The sequence below is a fragment of the Parasteatoda tepidariorum genome, chromosome 6 (assembly GCF_982258835.1).
Source record: "Parasteatoda tepidariorum strain Cologne lab strain chromosome 6, Ptep-v5.0, whole genome shotgun sequence".
Taxonomy (NCBI): Eukaryota; Metazoa; Arthropoda; class Arachnida; order Araneae; family Theridiidae; genus Parasteatoda; species Parasteatoda tepidariorum.
This window is the reverse complement of record NC_141760.1, coordinates 114,647,197-114,665,061: the sequence shown is the minus strand read 5'-3', so window position 1 is coordinate 114,665,061 and position 17,865 is coordinate 114,647,197. Positions and strand designations below refer to the sequence as shown.

The 17,865-nt window shown below is 32.8% G+C and overlaps 1 protein-coding gene across 1 annotated transcript in view; it reads right to left on the bottom strand.

Annotated features, from left to right (window-relative positions):
* LOC107456601 (cell adhesion molecule Dscam1) overlaps positions 1-9,918 on the bottom strand; it is a 33,859-nt gene extending 23,941 nt beyond the window's left edge. The window contains exons 1-5 of the mRNA XM_087166498.1: positions 9,503-9,918; positions 7,111-7,395; positions 5,749-5,868; positions 4,867-5,037; positions 2,500-2,647 (exon numbers count right to left, since the gene is read on the bottom strand). Coding sequence (XP_087022624.1) covers positions 2,500-2,647; positions 4,867-5,037; positions 5,749-5,868; positions 7,111-7,395; positions 9,503-9,569 — 791 coding nt within the window. The 5' untranslated portion in view covers positions 9,570-9,918. The remainder of the gene's footprint in view (positions 1-2,499; positions 2,648-4,866; positions 5,038-5,748; positions 5,869-7,110; positions 7,396-9,502) is intronic.
* Positions 9,919-17,865: the final 7,947 nt, after the last annotated feature.

The following is a 17,865-nucleotide window of genomic DNA, read 5'->3' as shown; positions in this document are numbered from 1 at the left end:
AGTTTCAATCTCGTACGATTCAGAGTAAAACAATGAAACAATACAGCAACGAAACAATGCAGCGTAAAACAATGCAACGTAAAACAATACACAGAATCCAAAACTAATTATAATAAAAGTAGTTATAATTACAAAACAGAGCTTTTCCCCGTAGCAGAATATGGAGACATCGTCGCAGAACGTTACAGAGTTCATGCAGAAAGATTTTTATTTTGAAAAGTTAAAGATTTTACTTTCCTTTTCTACAGAAATTTACACTTACTCTTTGAATCATGCATTTGGATAATCACCTTTTGATGCGCTCAGTAGTATCGTAAATCGATATAATGTTTCGATTGCATTTTCGGTCGTTTATTGATATTGGTTTTCACGTGGTTTTTAAATATCCCGATATATTTCAAACAATATGGAAAATTCGAATCGTGCTATTGAATATTTACTTTTTAAGACAATAACTGTATCGAATTTTTTGGCAGTTATTGCAATTGATTTCTCCATAATTTTAAGATCCGATATTTTTATACTATAACAACAACCTAATCTCAAAGCGAAACACGTATTTCAGCAGTCTGATTTACGTGATTTCGTCTTTTTTCTTTCGTTCTTTTTTTTTTCGGATTTCATGATTTTTAATTATTTTTTTACCGGGATGATTATTTACAAAATGCGAAGGAGAAAATAATGAGTGCGTCTGCAATATGCGAGAATATCACCCACAATATTAGAATAAAAAATTATTACATGTTCAATTAAAAACAATTATATATATATATATATATATATATATATATATATATATATATATATATATATATATATATATATATATATATATATATATATATATATATATATATATATATATATATATATTGTAAACACAGCGCTTTTGTTATTTTAAATGAGTAACATATATGTTTGTTATTATTAAAAATATCTTGCATAAAGATATTAGAGCTAGAGATAGCTCGAAAAAATTTTGCCACAGGGGTGCTCTGTAGAGGTGTTTAGTCCAACAAGCAACTTTGGTCTTATTTGCTTTAGCAAAACAAATACGTAAAAGATAATATCATTTGTTCAATTTTGATTTCACTATTTCTCATCCTAATAATCTAGTTAAATCGAAGCAATTAGCAAATGTATCTCCAAAAATTACAAAAATGTTTTCTTTTATACTTCGTTTCAATCCCTTACAATTTCTGAAACTCTTAATTAAATGTTATTCGATTCAGCGTTAAACAATACCTCACTTATTATATATAGTAATATGGTATATAATATAGATATATAGCACTAATTATTTTTTTCCATGTATCCCTCTCAGTGATTTCAAAATGGTGGCTAAGGATAGCCTCAGGGAATAGAGCACTTGCCTCTCAATTAAGTGACCCAAGTTCAAATCCCAGTGGTAGCTGCATGATACGAATTCTGCTCCTGGCTCGCACCCACCGCAATGCTGACTTAAAAAATCCTCAGTAGTAGGAGCATCATGAATTAGAATCCCCTTGCCGTCGGGCTAACCGTGGAGGGTTTTCCCCTCCTTGCAACGCAAATTCGTTTAAGTTCCTATCAAGAAGTTCTTCATGAAGGCTAGTTTGTCCCAATGCTGGATCTAGGAGACGCGATGGCTCAGGGGATAGAGCGTTCTCCTTCCAATGATGTAGACCGGGTTCGAATCCCAATCGATACGAACTCCGCATTCCGGCTTGCACCGAATAGAGCTGACGTGAAATATCCTCAGTGGTAGACGGATCGTGGGATAGACTCCCTTTGCAGTCAGGCTAACAATGAAAGGTTCTCGTAATCTCCCTCTCCATGTAACGCGCATGCGGATTAGTTCCCTCAAAAAGTCTTCCACGAAGGTAAATTTCTCCTAATGCTTGATCCAGAAGTTTCCTTGTCTTCTGGATTGGGCTCAAAATTACAAGGTCATGGTGTTGAAGATTAGTAGTAAGCATTGGGTCAGATGTTCAACGATGTGGTTATAAAATAAATAAAAATAATAAATCCTAAAACTAAATAATACAACACACTACAAATCCTCAACTGAACTAAAAAAAAACGAAAAGTCAACTCCCCCTAACTTCTAATCTAATTCCCCTAATTTTATCTAATTCTTTATTCATCCCCAGGGCCGCGGTGGCTCAGCGGGTAGAACGTTCACCTTCCAATGAGGTGAGTCGGATTCGATTCTAAGCGATGGTTGGTCAATACGAACTCCGCATGCGGCTCGCACCGAACATAGTGCAGACGTAAAATATCCTCAGTGGTATCATGGGTTGGAGTCCCTTAGCTGTCAGGAAAGCCGTGGATAGAAATTTCACCAATACTTGATCCAGGAGTTTCCTTGTCTTCTGGATTGGGTTCAAAATTACAAGGTTACGAACATTAGTAGTCGTAAACTCTGAATTTGGTCGGCTGTTCAACACCGGTTATAATACAGTGTGATAAAAGTTTTACTTTTAATAAACAATTTCTCCTAATTAGTATTCAAAGTACCTGTCTTCAGTGATGAGGGGAAGATTTCTGTGAACTTTTCCCCAGTGGATTGTCAGAGGCATATCACCAGTGATGTCACACCTTAGAATGACAGGATCACCTTTTGTCACACTCTTCTCGTGTTCCGACATTATCACAGTAGGAGGAACTACAACAATACAAACAACATCTGTTACTACATGAAATTTCATTATTTTCTCCTACTCACAACTGTATAGTTTTAAAAAATTTTAGTTAATTTATTATATTTATTTATTAGAATTACATTGAACTATTTTAAAAATCGTACATTGTAAAAATTTCCACGTTCAGAGTTAATGTTAGTGAGATAGCGAAGGTAAACTTGAGTTCTGTCTACTCTGACTCAACTTTTGTTCTGTAAAAAAGACATTATGTTAAATCCATAGAGAGTTTTTTTTTATCCCAAATTCAAGAATTTTTTTTAACCAAAGAAGTTAGAGACGGTTACAATAAATCTCCTTCACATACAACTGCTTTCTTACACACAACTGTTTGACTTAACAATCACAATTGGTTAAAATCCGCTTCCACCCAATGCATCGAAAAAAAATTTCTTGTTTATTGAAAAAGCCTGTTTTGTTACAGTTGTAAGTTTTCTTAGTTAAAAAAAGTAATTTGAGTAAAAAGTAAAAGTATACAAAAGTAATTTGAAAAAGTTCAATTTATTCATTTTACATAACCGCTATATATAATTGTATAGCTGCGTAGACATTATAACAGTTAGGTTCTATTTTGTTAATATTTTATGACATTTTAAGCAGCGGAATTAGAACTTTTAGAGTTCTCACTCTTACGACCTGATTTTGTTGTTTTGTTTTGATTGATCTCATCGTCCTTTTATTCTTGATAAAATTTCAAATCTGACTCAATGCATACTAATCCAATCATACAACTACACTATCTTGCTTCCCTACCACACTATCTTTTTTTTTATCCGTCGCTGAACAGCCGACCCAAATCTGGGTTTACTACTACTAATGTTCAACTCCGTAGCCTCGTCATTTTGATCCCAATCCAGAAGACAAGGAGACTCCTGGATCAGTACCCCCAGAGGTATTGATTTGTTATGGGAACATGGAGAACTTTGAGACTCGACAGATTTAACGAGCATCAGTCACCATTTACTACACGGGGAGTCTTCGGCCTGCCTGGGATCGAAACCACGAACTCTTGGACATGGGTCCAGTGCCCTACCCACCAGGCTATCCCGGTCCCCCTACTACACTATCTTGTCAAAAGTATACGGATACCCAGTGATGTGGACTAAAAGTGTCCTGAGGCACATATTATTATGATGGGGGTCCCTTTTTTGCATCGCTGACAGCCTGCACTAGTCTGAAAAGACTTTCCACTATTTTTGGATAGGAATTAACATCCACAGCTGAAGTGAGTGCTTGTAATGGCTACGTCATCTACGCTCTAATTCGTCTCAAAGGTGTTCTATAGGATTTAAGATCTGAGAGGGCAGTTTTTGAACACCCATTTCGTCAAACAACGTCTGTGCAAGTCTCTATGGGAAAGTGGAAAAGAAATGAACCGAAATATTGTCATTAGAGTGCGGTGTTATCTACATACACAACTCAAGAGTTCCAACCACAGGAAATAACAGACTCCCACACCATAATGCTTCCACCACCACAAACAACCCGGATAACTTTTGGGCAGATAGTGCATTTGAATAGGAATTGACTTCCATCACAGCTGAAGAGAGTGCTTGCAGTTATGGTGGTCGATTTGGCTGGCTACGTAATCTACGCCTTAATTCCTCCCAAGGTGTTCGATGAGATTTAAAACGGGGCTCCGAGAAGGCCAGACTAGTTTTTGATCACCCATTTCGTCAAACCACGTCTGTGCAGGTCGGGATAGCCTGTTTGGTAGGGCACTAGGCCTATGTCCCTGAGTTCAAGGGTTCGATCCCTGCCGGCCGAAGACTCCCCGTGTAGTAAATGGTGACTGATGCACGTTAAATCTGACGAGTCGCAAAGCCCTAAATGTTCTCATAACAAATCAACACCTCTGGGGGTACTGATCCAGGAGTTTCCTTGTCTTCTGGATTGGTTTAAAATTACAAGGCTGCGGAGTTGAACATTAGTAGTCGTAAACCCAGAATTGTGAATGGAAGAGAAATAGAGTTGGGAGTGCCGCACTGTCCACATACACATTTATAAGAGTTCCAACCACAGGAACTAACATACCCACAACATTATGCTTCCACCACTGTAACAACCCGGATAACTCTTGGCCGGATAGTGTATTTATTTATTATTTCCATTGTGTATGAAATTATTCAATGGCAGCAATGTATTGCATGCTTCCAACTAAATCTCGACTAAGAAGTGTTATTACCTTGTACTTCGATGCGAATTGTTTTTCGCAATCCTTCACCGACGCCGTTGGTCACTTCGCAAGAGTAAAAACCCTCGTCTCCTTTTTGGATAGTGGACTTGGATAAACTGCCGTCGTCCCCTATGCGCCATTGAGTTGTTGCTAACGTTTCCATCTGCTGTATGTTGAATCCTATTCGAAAAGAAAAACTTTGCTAATTAAGAAGTTTCTGGTACTCGATAATTCTCATCTCTCTATATTTAAAAAAAAATAGCTGTGGCTTAATTCAAATTATTCAATGTTGCCATTCAAATCTGGAGGAAAAAATCCTTGTGTTTTCCCTGTATATATATAATACACAATATATTAGAAAGAAAAACACAAATCATTGTACTCTTGTGTGAGCTATAGTGGGCTTACTATACTTGTTTTAATTGCTAAAAAAACTTACAGAAAAAAAAAAGAAACAGCTGAACATACCTAAATAACGCTATAGTAAGTGAAATCATTTTGTTCAGTTGGAAAATCATCCTTAAATATCCCATATATTACACATTGAGTTTTCCTCGGTTTTTAAAAGAGAAAAATAAAAAAAAAATAAAAAAATTCCCTGTATTTTCAAAGTTTGTAAAGAAAAACTCATAATCCCCTGTCATTTTAGGTGATTTTTAAATTCCCTATATTTTATAGGTTTTCGCTATTCTCCCTGTGGAGTGGCAACTCTGTTTTGATACTCCAAAAGACCCCCAAAGTTCACACAAAACAGAAATTTGATTCTGTACACAAATATAACAATCATTACTTGGAGTTAAAAGAAATCCTTCAATCCCTTTGATAAAGGGGAGGAGATTGGGTTAAGTTGAATGAATGTCACATGATCGAAAGTCATAAAGAAAATCTTACCTTTGCTCCTCCTCCAAGTCACTGTTGGTTTTGGAGTGCCCGAAGTTTCACAGTGGAGTGAGACTCTTGCACCAGAAAGAACAGACATATCATAAGGTTGTCTCAGCCACGTTGGAGGAACTGAAAAAAGATACTTCTTTCAATAGGCTTACCATTAAAATACAAAGTTTGGAGGGAATTTTAAAAACTTTGTTAATCACAATGGTTAGTATATCTTATTATACATACTACTCACGAGGTTCTTGGATCCGTTGTAAAACATCAATAAGAAAAACTGGTTTAAGATTAGCAAAAAACGAAGTGCATCAAAGAAGATAACCCTTTCTTAAGAAAGCTCTTCCCGCAGTGGCCTGATCGTAAAGACACAGTGCCTATTAGAACACCGAAGTCAAGCATCACTGGCTTCGGTCAGTAAGCGGATGGGTGACCACTTCGATTTGCCTGCGTAAAGACCGACGATGCTCGGTATCGGGTCTCGTTAAACTGTTCTACTATAAAGTGCAGCACGCAGGTCGTCCGGCTACCAATACAGGGGTGACATTCCCGAAATTGCGATGGTATGTCTTCGGCTCATCCTCAGGAATGTTTCTCAGACAGCCACCAATAGCCCACTGTGCAGCAAACAAAGTACTTACCTATCTCTCATTATGTTATAAAATATAAGGAAAATTTGTATGTGTCATTAATTTTCATAACAAACATATAAAAAATGTACGAATAGGTTTAAATGCTATCCGATAGTACGTTAAAAATTAATCCTTTTAACCCAGCCTCCATACTGCGATTTGAAACCGTGCCTTTAGATGTCTAGTAAAAATGATCTTGCCTACTGAAGAAATCAGTGGCAAATAAGAAGTGGTTAGATTAAATTGATGAATAATTGTAGTAGTTCATTTGCGTCGCACTAGATCTGCACAATGAGCTATTAGCGACGATCTGGGAAACATCCCTGAGGATGATCCGAAGACGTGCCATCACAATGTTGATCCTCTGCAGAGTGGATGGCACCCCCGCTTCAGTAGCCCGATGACCTGCACCCAAAGTCGAGCACTTTACTGTAGAACAGTTTAGTCCCTACGCAGACTGATCCAAGTGGTCACCCACCAGGACACTGACAGCAGCCAGTGATGCTTGACTTCGGTGATCTGCTGGGAACCGTGTATATACGATCAGTCCACTGCGGGACTAGATTGATGACTAAGAAAAGATAATAATTTCTACTTGAACATAAGCGGCGAAGGGCAGAGTTTGTAAAGGCGAACGTTAGGAGGGGAGTTCACGCACGTGTTTTGCACTTAAAATAATGCAATGATGACTCTTTAAAAGCCAGGATAGGATAGGGAAAAATAAAGGAATGAGTACCTAAAACTCTAAGCTTGACTGTTGAGCTGTCACTTCCACCTTGATTGCTGACTATGCAAGTATAATTTCCAGAATGATCATCCCTCAGTGCAGTTATGGTTATAGAGGATGAGAATTCATCGAATCGTCTCACCGATACCTCCATACTCTCAACCAGTGTCTGACCATCCCTGACCCAACTGAAGGAGAGGGGGGGTTCACCTTCTCTGCAAGAACACACCAATTGGAAGCGTTCTCCTCGCTTGAACTCTAATTCCTTAGGAAGAGGGGCTAACTTCGGTGGAACTGAAAAAAAGATGGAAAAATTAATGAATGAATTTGACTATATAAAAATTGTATACACTAGTTTTACATTCTTTTTAAATTTATAAATACGAATAGTGTTAATGGGGGATTTGAGTACTGAATTTTCTTCTACTTGACTGCAGTTAGTGGGCCCTTTTAACCACTTCGCTTACCAATTAATTTGGGGAAAAAAATGCAAAAAAATCAACATATTTTTTTCATTTTATTAATAAATACAAGGAACTAAAATAAAACACAATACACAAGTTCTAACGTAATCACGTAAATGGAAAACCCGTAACGAGTTCGTATGATCCTTAAATTCTAAACAAAATCTATTCTTATCAAAAAGCGGGAAAAATATACTTGAGGGTGCCCCTTGGCGAAATTGGCGACTTATGTTTGGCGCCATACTTGTTTGCCCGGACCGCCGTGGTAACCCACAAACAGGACATTTATATCTATTACTAATTAAACCTTTATTCATACACCAGTCAATCACTGTTTTTTTCTTCATTGATATTAAAATCGTACAGAAACTTAAGATTTATCTTATTGACAGTATTCATTTTTAGTTCCAGAAGCAAAAATAACCTTACCAGCTGGTATCCAAAGTAGAACTAACGGATCTCTGAAATTATATTTAAAAATTCATTTAAAAACAACGCTAAATTCTAAACTAATCAGAATCACGATTAAAATCTAAACCAATCAGAATCATGATTGGTTTTCAACATCGCCCAGCTTGGCGATCAATCGCGATCACAACTTGGCGGGGGCACCCTCAAGTATAGTCTACCCCCAAAAGCAACAACTTTCTGATGTTCCGTAAATTGTAAAGAAGAGTACGATGAGCTATTTGCATTAGCTTATAGCTCTGTATTTCCATTAATGTAGCTTTGGGTTGCAGTAAATTGTCAGAAGTGGTTTGTGGCTTGTAAGAATCCATAAATTGTCTCATGTTTTTAATTTAAATTTATCTCGTTACATGTTTTTTTCTTTTTTATTCATGCTTTTGCCAGTCAGATATTTTTAAGACTTTATAGAGTTCATAGTGGAAACTGAAGAAAAATCGGAGACTAGATTTCAGAAGATTAAAAACCCAACCAAAATCGAAAGAACACCTTAAAAAAGATTTAATAAAGTGCACCGTTTACTAAGATCACCTATGGTTCTTAAAATTCTGGCTTTTGTTATAAATTAAAAATCAGTTTATTCAAACGGGGGATAGTCCCAAAAGTTTACATTATGATTTTAAGTTTATTGAATGATAATTTCAAAATATTTATTAAAAATCTTATGTACATCTTTCGAAAGAACCAAAACCACCATTTTTCTTAATTCAGCTCCTAACAAATCTTTTTTTTTTTACCTATCTGGTTGGGATCATCATTTAAGAACAGGGCTTTTTATTTATTTTTTTCTAACATAATTCAATAATTAAAACGTATCTTTATAATGCAAAACTTATTTCGATCTATCATAATAAAAAATTTAAAATCATTTTTGCAAATATTTTTTTTTAAATTTAAAAGTGACAGCAATAGGAGAAAATATTCATTTAGTTGTAATACGTCTCTATAAATGGGAGCAATTAATTTGTTAAGTATTGTTGGTTTTAACTAAATTGGAAAATGAGAGAGCTAAAGCTGACAATGATCAAATGAATCTAATAATTAACACACAAATTGTTTTCCTGTTTCAAGAATAAGACTTCGTGTTGTTTGTTTTCCACGAAGAAGAAATTAAGTTTCACTATTCAATTGATAAATTTAAAAACAAAGAAAGAATAAAACATCCTATAAGTATTTTTTACTATTGAAAATTTATTTTCTTTATTTTTTAAGTGAAAAAATCATAACAACAAGAAGAAAATTCCGATAATCTTCGTGCATTTATTGTTGTCATGTTTGTTTGCAGCGCGCTTATTTTCTGAAAAATAACTAACTTTAGTTCCAGCATATACATAAATTTACTGTTGAATAATTGATATGAAAGATGAACAGATAAATTACAGATTATCAAAACATAAACATACACATGACAGATCAAAATATTATCTTAAGCCTATTTTTTTTTTTTTTTTAAATAGAACAATTTAACTTACCTTGAGAATATACGCAGCATAATACGATGCATAAAAACCATAGAATAGTTTCTAAATAAACAACCATGATCTAAAACTCTATCGAAATTTAAAAGAAACGAAATGCATCGCAATTTTTTTTCAAATTATTGACTTGTCTGGAGAATGTCTTCAGCCGGCTTCCATGGATTTCGGATCAATAACACACAACGAATTCATCGCCTGTCTTTTTTAACCTCTTTCAAACCACCTACAAAATCGAGATTCAAAATTATATCTTTTGTAATTAATATCTATCCGGATTCGAAAAGATCATGAACATTTAACAGCCATTCTTTTTTTAGAATGTTAAGTAATTCTATTACATCGAATATATGTGATATTCTCGTTCCCAGAAACTCCGGAATTATTTCCTTCCACTGAAAGGCGTTGCCATCGCTTTTTCCGAAAATGCTGAGAGACATATCGCGTTTAATTTCCTGAACGCAAATTCGCAAAGAATACAGAAATAATTTATTATTAAAAACAAATTTTAAAAAAAAAACGAAGAACAATCCTAGAGAGATTAGTTTTTTCCTGAAATTTGTAACTGAAAGTCGTAGCAAAATTATTATTAATATTACTAAAAATTAATTTTAACAGCGATTTTACTTTTTTATAATTAAAAAAAATTTAACTCACGATTTAAATGTATAGTAGTATTTTAATGAAAATCTTTAGTCGAATGTTTTACGTATACATTCATTGATAATTGCCAACTGAAGGTAATAAATATTGATAGTTTAGGCTAGGTATTCTTTCTTACTGTTTTTCAGCCTTTAGCCGAAAACGCCGCAAAATAAATGTATAAGAAGAAAAAACATTTCGTAATCATAAAATTGCTTTAAATTCGTACATTTTGTTTTATAACGAAAAATTTATAGCTGAAGGCAATTCGAATAACAATTTAATGAACTATTCATCTAAAAATCAATTACTTTAAGACACTTGCTTTAGGTTCAAAATTAAATAAATGTCCAACTCTATCTAACCCATAGATTTGTTGTAAAGATATCTGATTCAAGTACTTCAAAACTTTTGCTGATCATAAAAAATTCGATTTGTACTATACCAGAGATGGAGAACATTTAGTGTGCTAGATAGTACCGTACGTATTGTACTGCAGGTTTACTGTACATCGTATTTACTGTACATTTCCGCTGCCAAGTGTGCCACTTTTTTTTTTAATATAATCTTTAAACATTGAACTTTGATTTCAAACAATAGAAATGAATAGAGTAACTATTATTGCTGTTTAATCTTTCTCCAAATTTAAATCGAATAAACAGCATAATAAAAATACTTCAGTTAAATATTAAGATAAGGTAAATTATCTTAAACAGCCAAACTTTGTAAAAAAGAAAAAGATAAAAGTGAGTAAAATAATAATAAAAAATTTTAATTTTCGTAACATTAAAATTTAGATGTATCAATACATTTCGAAAAATATTTTTTATGTTCTTATTTAGTAGATAAAAAAAATGGTGTCATCTTTAAAACGTTTCGCTAAATAAGATTTTAAAATAAGATTATAAGATTTCGGAATAAGATTATAAGATTTCGGAATAAGATTTTAAATAATATTATACTGGATGATTTAAAGTTTAAAATTAATAAGGTTGATATTTAACTATGCAATTTTAATGATTTTAGAAAATTAACATTTATTTTTAAAAAAAAGGAAACATTTTCAGTCACTGTTTTGCCCAAATTGGATTTAAACTGGTAAAATTATAAATTTTGTTAACAAAAAAATTTTGAGTATGTTTATTAATAATAATAACATACAATTAACTCAATGATTTTAAATAGAACTTAATAACATTAATAGGGTATCCTATTATTAAAGGGTATATTTTTTGTGTTTGTTTTTTATCAAACTTTGAAAGAATTTATCTGCTTGTTTTTTGGATAAATAAACATCACTACATATTCAATACTTTTATGTTAAATGAGTTTATATGCGATATTTAGAAAATCCGGGAAAATACCGAAAAAAGGGGAAAAAATTAATAAAAATCTGGAAAATGAAAGATATAATCTTTTTATCAGCTCACACGATTATACCCGCAAAAAGGAATGCTTTCTAATATTGTATCAATATAGCCGTGTGAGCTGATAAAAAGATTAGATCTTTTATTTTCCGCATTTTATGAATTTTTTTCAATTTTTTTCGGGATTTTTTTCCCGATTTTTGTTATTTCTATAATTATTTTTCTTTTTCCCTTTTTTCATATTTCCCTTTCTTCATTTTCTTTATAATTGTCAATATTGGATCCCAGTCATTTCGTGTGTCGGGGTGGGGAGGGGGGAGGATTGAGAATCGGAACGGTAAGCAGCATCGATTAAGAGCGCCATTAAAGGAAGAAGTCAGTTTTATAAGAAGTAAAGAAAAATGTTAATGAATCTCCTAGTGTCATCATCCAAGATAAAATAAATTTTGTTAAAAGGTGTCGGTCAACAGCCTGCATTCTTTTTTACACACACACTATAACCGTGACCTAAAATAAATAGAGTAGAAAGTGCGCGCGCGCCTACCTACACACACGCACCTCAACACAAGATTCAAAACAACGATAATAAAAAAAGACTATTGAACAATCTATGACATAATTATTCATAAAGAAAACTTTGGATCCATATCTCTATCTAAATTTGGATCTATTATATGTTTATTTTTATCAGAAGGCCAACTGTGTGGTGTTTATTTCTAAGTGTGAAAATAAATGTATAGAATATTGTTAGATGATAATGTAATATTCGCAGCAGCTCAAAAGTGACGGTGATTTACGTAATTCTGGTCATAAATTTTGATAGCACTAAAATCAGTGGGCTATATTTTATTATTTTATATTATTTTAGGATTTATATTATATAGGATTTATATTATTTTTTTATTTTATATTATCCAGTATCAAACATTGCGAGAAATTTTGCTTTCGTAGAGGACTTTTTGTTGGGACTAACCCGCATTTGCGTTACATAGAGAGGAAAACCACGAAAAATTCCCACAGTTAGCCTTACGGGAAGGGGAATCTAATCCATGATCCGTCTACCACTGAAAATATTCTACGTCAGAACTGTGGTGGCAAGCCGGATGCGGAATTCATATAAAAAAAATGTCATTGATGACAAGAAAAACTAATGAGAGCCACTGGTAAAATGTTTAAGGATTTTAACTGTTTACTCAAGTCAAAATTCTTGATAGTCCCATCAAAACATTTTGATGGTTTATGTTGGTTTTAGTGCGATCCATGATACTCCAAAATCATTTGATGGTCACCATCATCCAACATTTTCCATTCTGCGTTCAAGGTGTTTGATATTCCAACAAACTTCCATCATTCCATGATGAAAAATTCTACTTTAATACTATGATGGTTGACCATCAAGAAAAATTTTATTCTCACGGACCAACAATCCGTGATGGTTCCAACAATATATTTCCATGGTGGTTTAATGGGAATTCTTGTTGGTTCAGCAGAAACATATCATCAAAATTATTTGCTTATTTTCTTATGTTGGCCCATCAAAAATCAGCTTGAATTCCTACATTGGGAGGATGGTGGTTCATGATCGTTACACCATTTGATTTCCAAGATACTATGATGGAAATTTCTGATGGTTCAACTTGAAACCATCAAAACAAGATGATATTCTTATGTTGGCCCATCATAAATCGTCCAAATTCCATCCTAATTCCTTATCAAAAAAACATAATGGTTCATGATGGAATTAATGATGGCTACCATCAAAATTATGTTGGTCCATCAATGGAAAACCATCCAAAATTTTGACCTGGATATAGAAGAGAGGAATAATCGTCGAATAACTTGATGACATTTCAATGGAGTTGATTTCCTTGCAAAATCTACGCTTTTCCAGTGCTTGCCCTGACCTCCAGAGCGATTTCTCCCTTGCCGTATTTCCAAATACTTTGATAAGGACAATTCAGTCATTGAGCATTGTTTCAAAAACGTTTTTAAAACGGTAAAATTTAAATAACAAGAAATATTAACATTAAAAAAAAAATTAAAGTCAATTCCTACTTATAAAGAAAAATTTAATTTAGTTACTTTTTATTAAATAATTACAAACTTTTTTCCTACATAAAAGTAAAATTAATTCATTACATTTAATGAATGAATTAATATTTGAGAAAAACTGTATTAACACCCAGTACCATAAAAAAATGTATTTGAACTTGAGTGGTTCGAAATTTTGAACAGAATATATAAATATGTATAGGGAGATTGTGAACTAATAGTAGGAATTGGAAGGGGGAAAAACGGAGCATGGTATCAGACAACAATAAAAGTATACATTTGGTGACGTGGACCACACGTGCTACCACATAATTATTGAATTTATCAGACACAGCGAATATAAAATAACTAGGAGGCTTCACCCCCTGCTCGCTAACCCCCGAGAATTGCTACGCAATCCTATGTGGTTCACGCCGTGAACCATGGCTCGCTGCGCTCGCTCGCCAATGAACACAATGTTCTAGCACAAAGACATAATATATTATCATCAAAGACATAGTATTTTATCATCAAAGACATAGTATTGTACTTATGTAAATGAATTCTACCAATGTTCTTATTGGCTTTTAGAAAAGTATATTAGCTATTTAGATTGTACATGGTGAAAAAATCAAAACCTTAGCTAAATAAGAAACATATAAGCAAAATAAATTATCAAATATTGCTTCACTAATATTCTGCATTTTAAAGCGTGAAAATTCAATGCATAAATAAACGCGAAATATAAAAAAATTCAATACAAACACTTAAACGTTTTTTAGACGTTTAGGTAGCTCCCAGTAGAAAAATATCAATTCAACAGCGGCCTTTTAAAGCATTCTCACTTCAATTAATTAATTAATTCCTAATTGAGTTTAAATTAAATAGTGTCATGTTTTTAGTGCATGAATCTGAATTGAACAACCTGATAATGCTCACTCTGGTTATTGTTATCTGGTTGCTCACTACGTGCCAGAGCCGTTTTTATGTTCATAGGGGCCCTGGGCCTGTCATTTTCTGGGGGCCCTTTATGAGTAAATTTAGAGAAAAAATTAAAATAATTTTTAAAAATTATTTTATTTTAAGAGTAAAGAACATATAAACAGAGCCGTTTTTATGTTTATAGGCATTTATGAGTAAATTTAGAGAAAAAGATGTAATTTTGAATAATTTTTAAAAATTATTTTATTTTAAGAGTAAAAAAACATTTAAATTAATTATAAAAGCTTATATACATTATTTTTTATCGAAAATTTAAGGTAACAATACTTTTCGCACTTTTTGAGAGGCGAATCTTTTATCACATCATCAAAATCAATTTCCTGTAAGACATACATTTTGCTTCGCAGCTCAAAATCTGTAAGACTTAGAAGCATCAAATTATGAAGGTGTGTAGAAAATATGCAAGGAATTAAAAAGAGTACAAGAAAATACAGTTTAATTATTATGTTTTTTATAATCACCATTGAAAAACTGACTAAATTTTGAGCTAATGTTTAATTACGTAGTCTTGAAATTTTAAAACCAATCCAGAAGACAAGGAAACTCCTGGATCAGTACCCAGAGGTATTGAATAGTTATGAGAACTTGGAGGAGTTAATGACCCCGACAGATTTAACATTCACCATTTTATACTTGGGTATTATTCGGCCGGCTCAATTCAAACTCCCATTCTCACGAACAAGAGTCCATAGCCCTACCATCAACCAAGCTATCGTGGCCAAATTATTAGTTTGTTTTATAACAGTCATTCAGTAGTCCACCCAATTTCGAGTTTACTACTACTAATGTTCAACTCCGTAGCCTTGTAATTTTGAACCCTATCCAGCAGACAAGAGAACTCCAGGATCAAGTATTGGAAGAAATTTTTGTCTTCGTGGAGGAACTAGCCCGCATTTGAGTTACATGGAGAGGAAAACCACGAAATCCTTCCACGGTTAGTCTGATAGCAAGGGTACTCTAATCCATGATCCGCCTACCATTCAGGATATTTCACGTCAGCGTCGTTCTTACTACATTTTTGCGAGAAGTTTAAAAATATAATATTGGGCATTAACTGAATTTTTTTTTTGCATGCTCCTTTTACTTATATCATCCACACCCACAAGCAACTGTCTGCTCTAAATACTGCGATAATATAAAATGAGATAGCCAAACAAAACATATGAAGTCATTTAAATTCATGTTCAAAAGTATTAATTGTTTTTTGAATTGACAATTTCAGTCATCTTTTAGGTATTTAAAACTGTAGCATATCACATGAAAGTATTAAATATATCATTTTTACAATAAAGTAAAATAAAAAATAATTCTGATCATTAGGAACAGAAATTAAATAGTCTCATGATGGAGCATAATTACCTTTTAAACAAATCAAAAAAATCTTTTTACTTTTTAAACTAAAAATTTACTTATATTTAAATAATTTATTAATACTCAAATTGCTTAGAAGATGAAATGACAACGAAGTTTTTTATTTTATTCAGTCACTTATTTATATTTTTTCATTTTTTTAATTTATTTTTATTTCATTAAATTAAATGCAAAAGTTTAAAATAAAAGCAAAGATGTCAAAATTTCATATATAGTTTCGATTTACAATTTTAAGAATTTGTTTCAACTTTGATTTGGAAATTTAAAAGCCTTATTAATTAAAAAATTAAGAAACCTTATTAACTTTAAACACATAATAACAAAAATCAAAGAGTTAAAAATGGAAACAAATATGATCAATAAACAATAAAATCATAAGCTAACAGAATAAATTAATTTTGTGTGCAAAAAATAATATTACAAATTAAACATATTTCATATTTAGGGGAAACACGGAAAATTTGGTCATACGGGAGTTTTAAACAATTTTTTTCTCATATTTAAAAATTTTCTTAGCTGATGATCATTTGATTTCAATGCTCTATTAAACAAAATCATATGTTGCTTCTGTCTATTAGCAGTAAGTAAAATTAAAATAAAATTACATTTGTTATCTCAGTTTCATCCAGAACAGACCAAATCAAGTGTTTTGGCAGACAGGCCAGTCAAAGAGGGAATTGAATAGTGTCCCGAAATTTAAATAAAATAAAAATAAAAAAAATCACAATGTATATACAAAAAATTGCGCAAACTTTTCACGTTTTCCCTAACCACAACCAAAATTGATTTAATAAAAACATTTGCTTACCTCCAACGTGAAAGATTTGTCTTCTTAATATCCTACGAAAATTTGATCTATATATGCCTAGTTCACAGATTCTCTTACGATTGATTTGAAAAATAACAAAATAAAATCAACCACAATAATTAAATAAATTAAACAATTAGGCTAGTGGAATCATTTAGGATGATTACAGGGGAAAAAAAGCTTTTATAATAAATTAGAAAAAATAACTAAATTTTGTAAGAGAGAAAAATTCGAATTAAGCGAGGCCCAATTTAAGGGCACTAATGGAAATCTCAAGACAGATTCTAGCAAGACCCTCCCCCTATTTACAGCCCTTGAAATGTTTTCTTCCTAGAAATTTATGACCAGAAATCAGACAAAAGGGTGTTTCTGTGGATATCTGATATTTCCGAAGTTAGGAAAAAAGAGTCCCAAGGCAATATAAAGAAGCTAAAAACATTTTCTCACAGTGTAAAGTGAGGAGGCTATTTGACAACTCTGTGGGTGGTAGTTACGAAAGTGGGGATATTTTCATCTGTGGAAAGAGCGTTTTATTGCTCTTTTGGTTAGAAAAGTGAAGAGTAACAATTATTTTATATTTGTAAACACTTCGGTTAGATTTTGAAAAGCATCTGACTACGTAAAAGAAGAAAAAAAGTGGGATCTGGGGGCCCTCTTTAGTTATAATAAATGAGTTAGAATTAAAAAAAAAAAAAAAAAACAATTAATGCAATGAGATTTTAGTCTTTTAGGGGGCCCCATCAGAACTCGGGGCCCTGGGCCAGGGCCCACTGGGCCCATCCTTAAAAACGGCTCTGCTACGTGCTCTTGCGCGCCGAATCCAATCAATTAAAAATGAAAACTGTTGCCAGCGCGAGAAAAGAAATATCATCGGTTTTATTGATACATACATACATACGTACGTACGTTTTATATAATATAGATAGATTTAAATGTGCGCAATAAACTATTTATTTGTTCAAATAGAGTTAGAAATTATTACTGATGTTATTTTCAAAATATGTGAAAAATTGAATAGCTTATAGTAAAATTTAAAACAATGACTAACACTTAACCCATCAGAAAATTCCATTTCGTTTATCGCTCATCCTTATTTAATCAATGAATCAATAGTTGAAAAAGACTGCATTAACATCAAG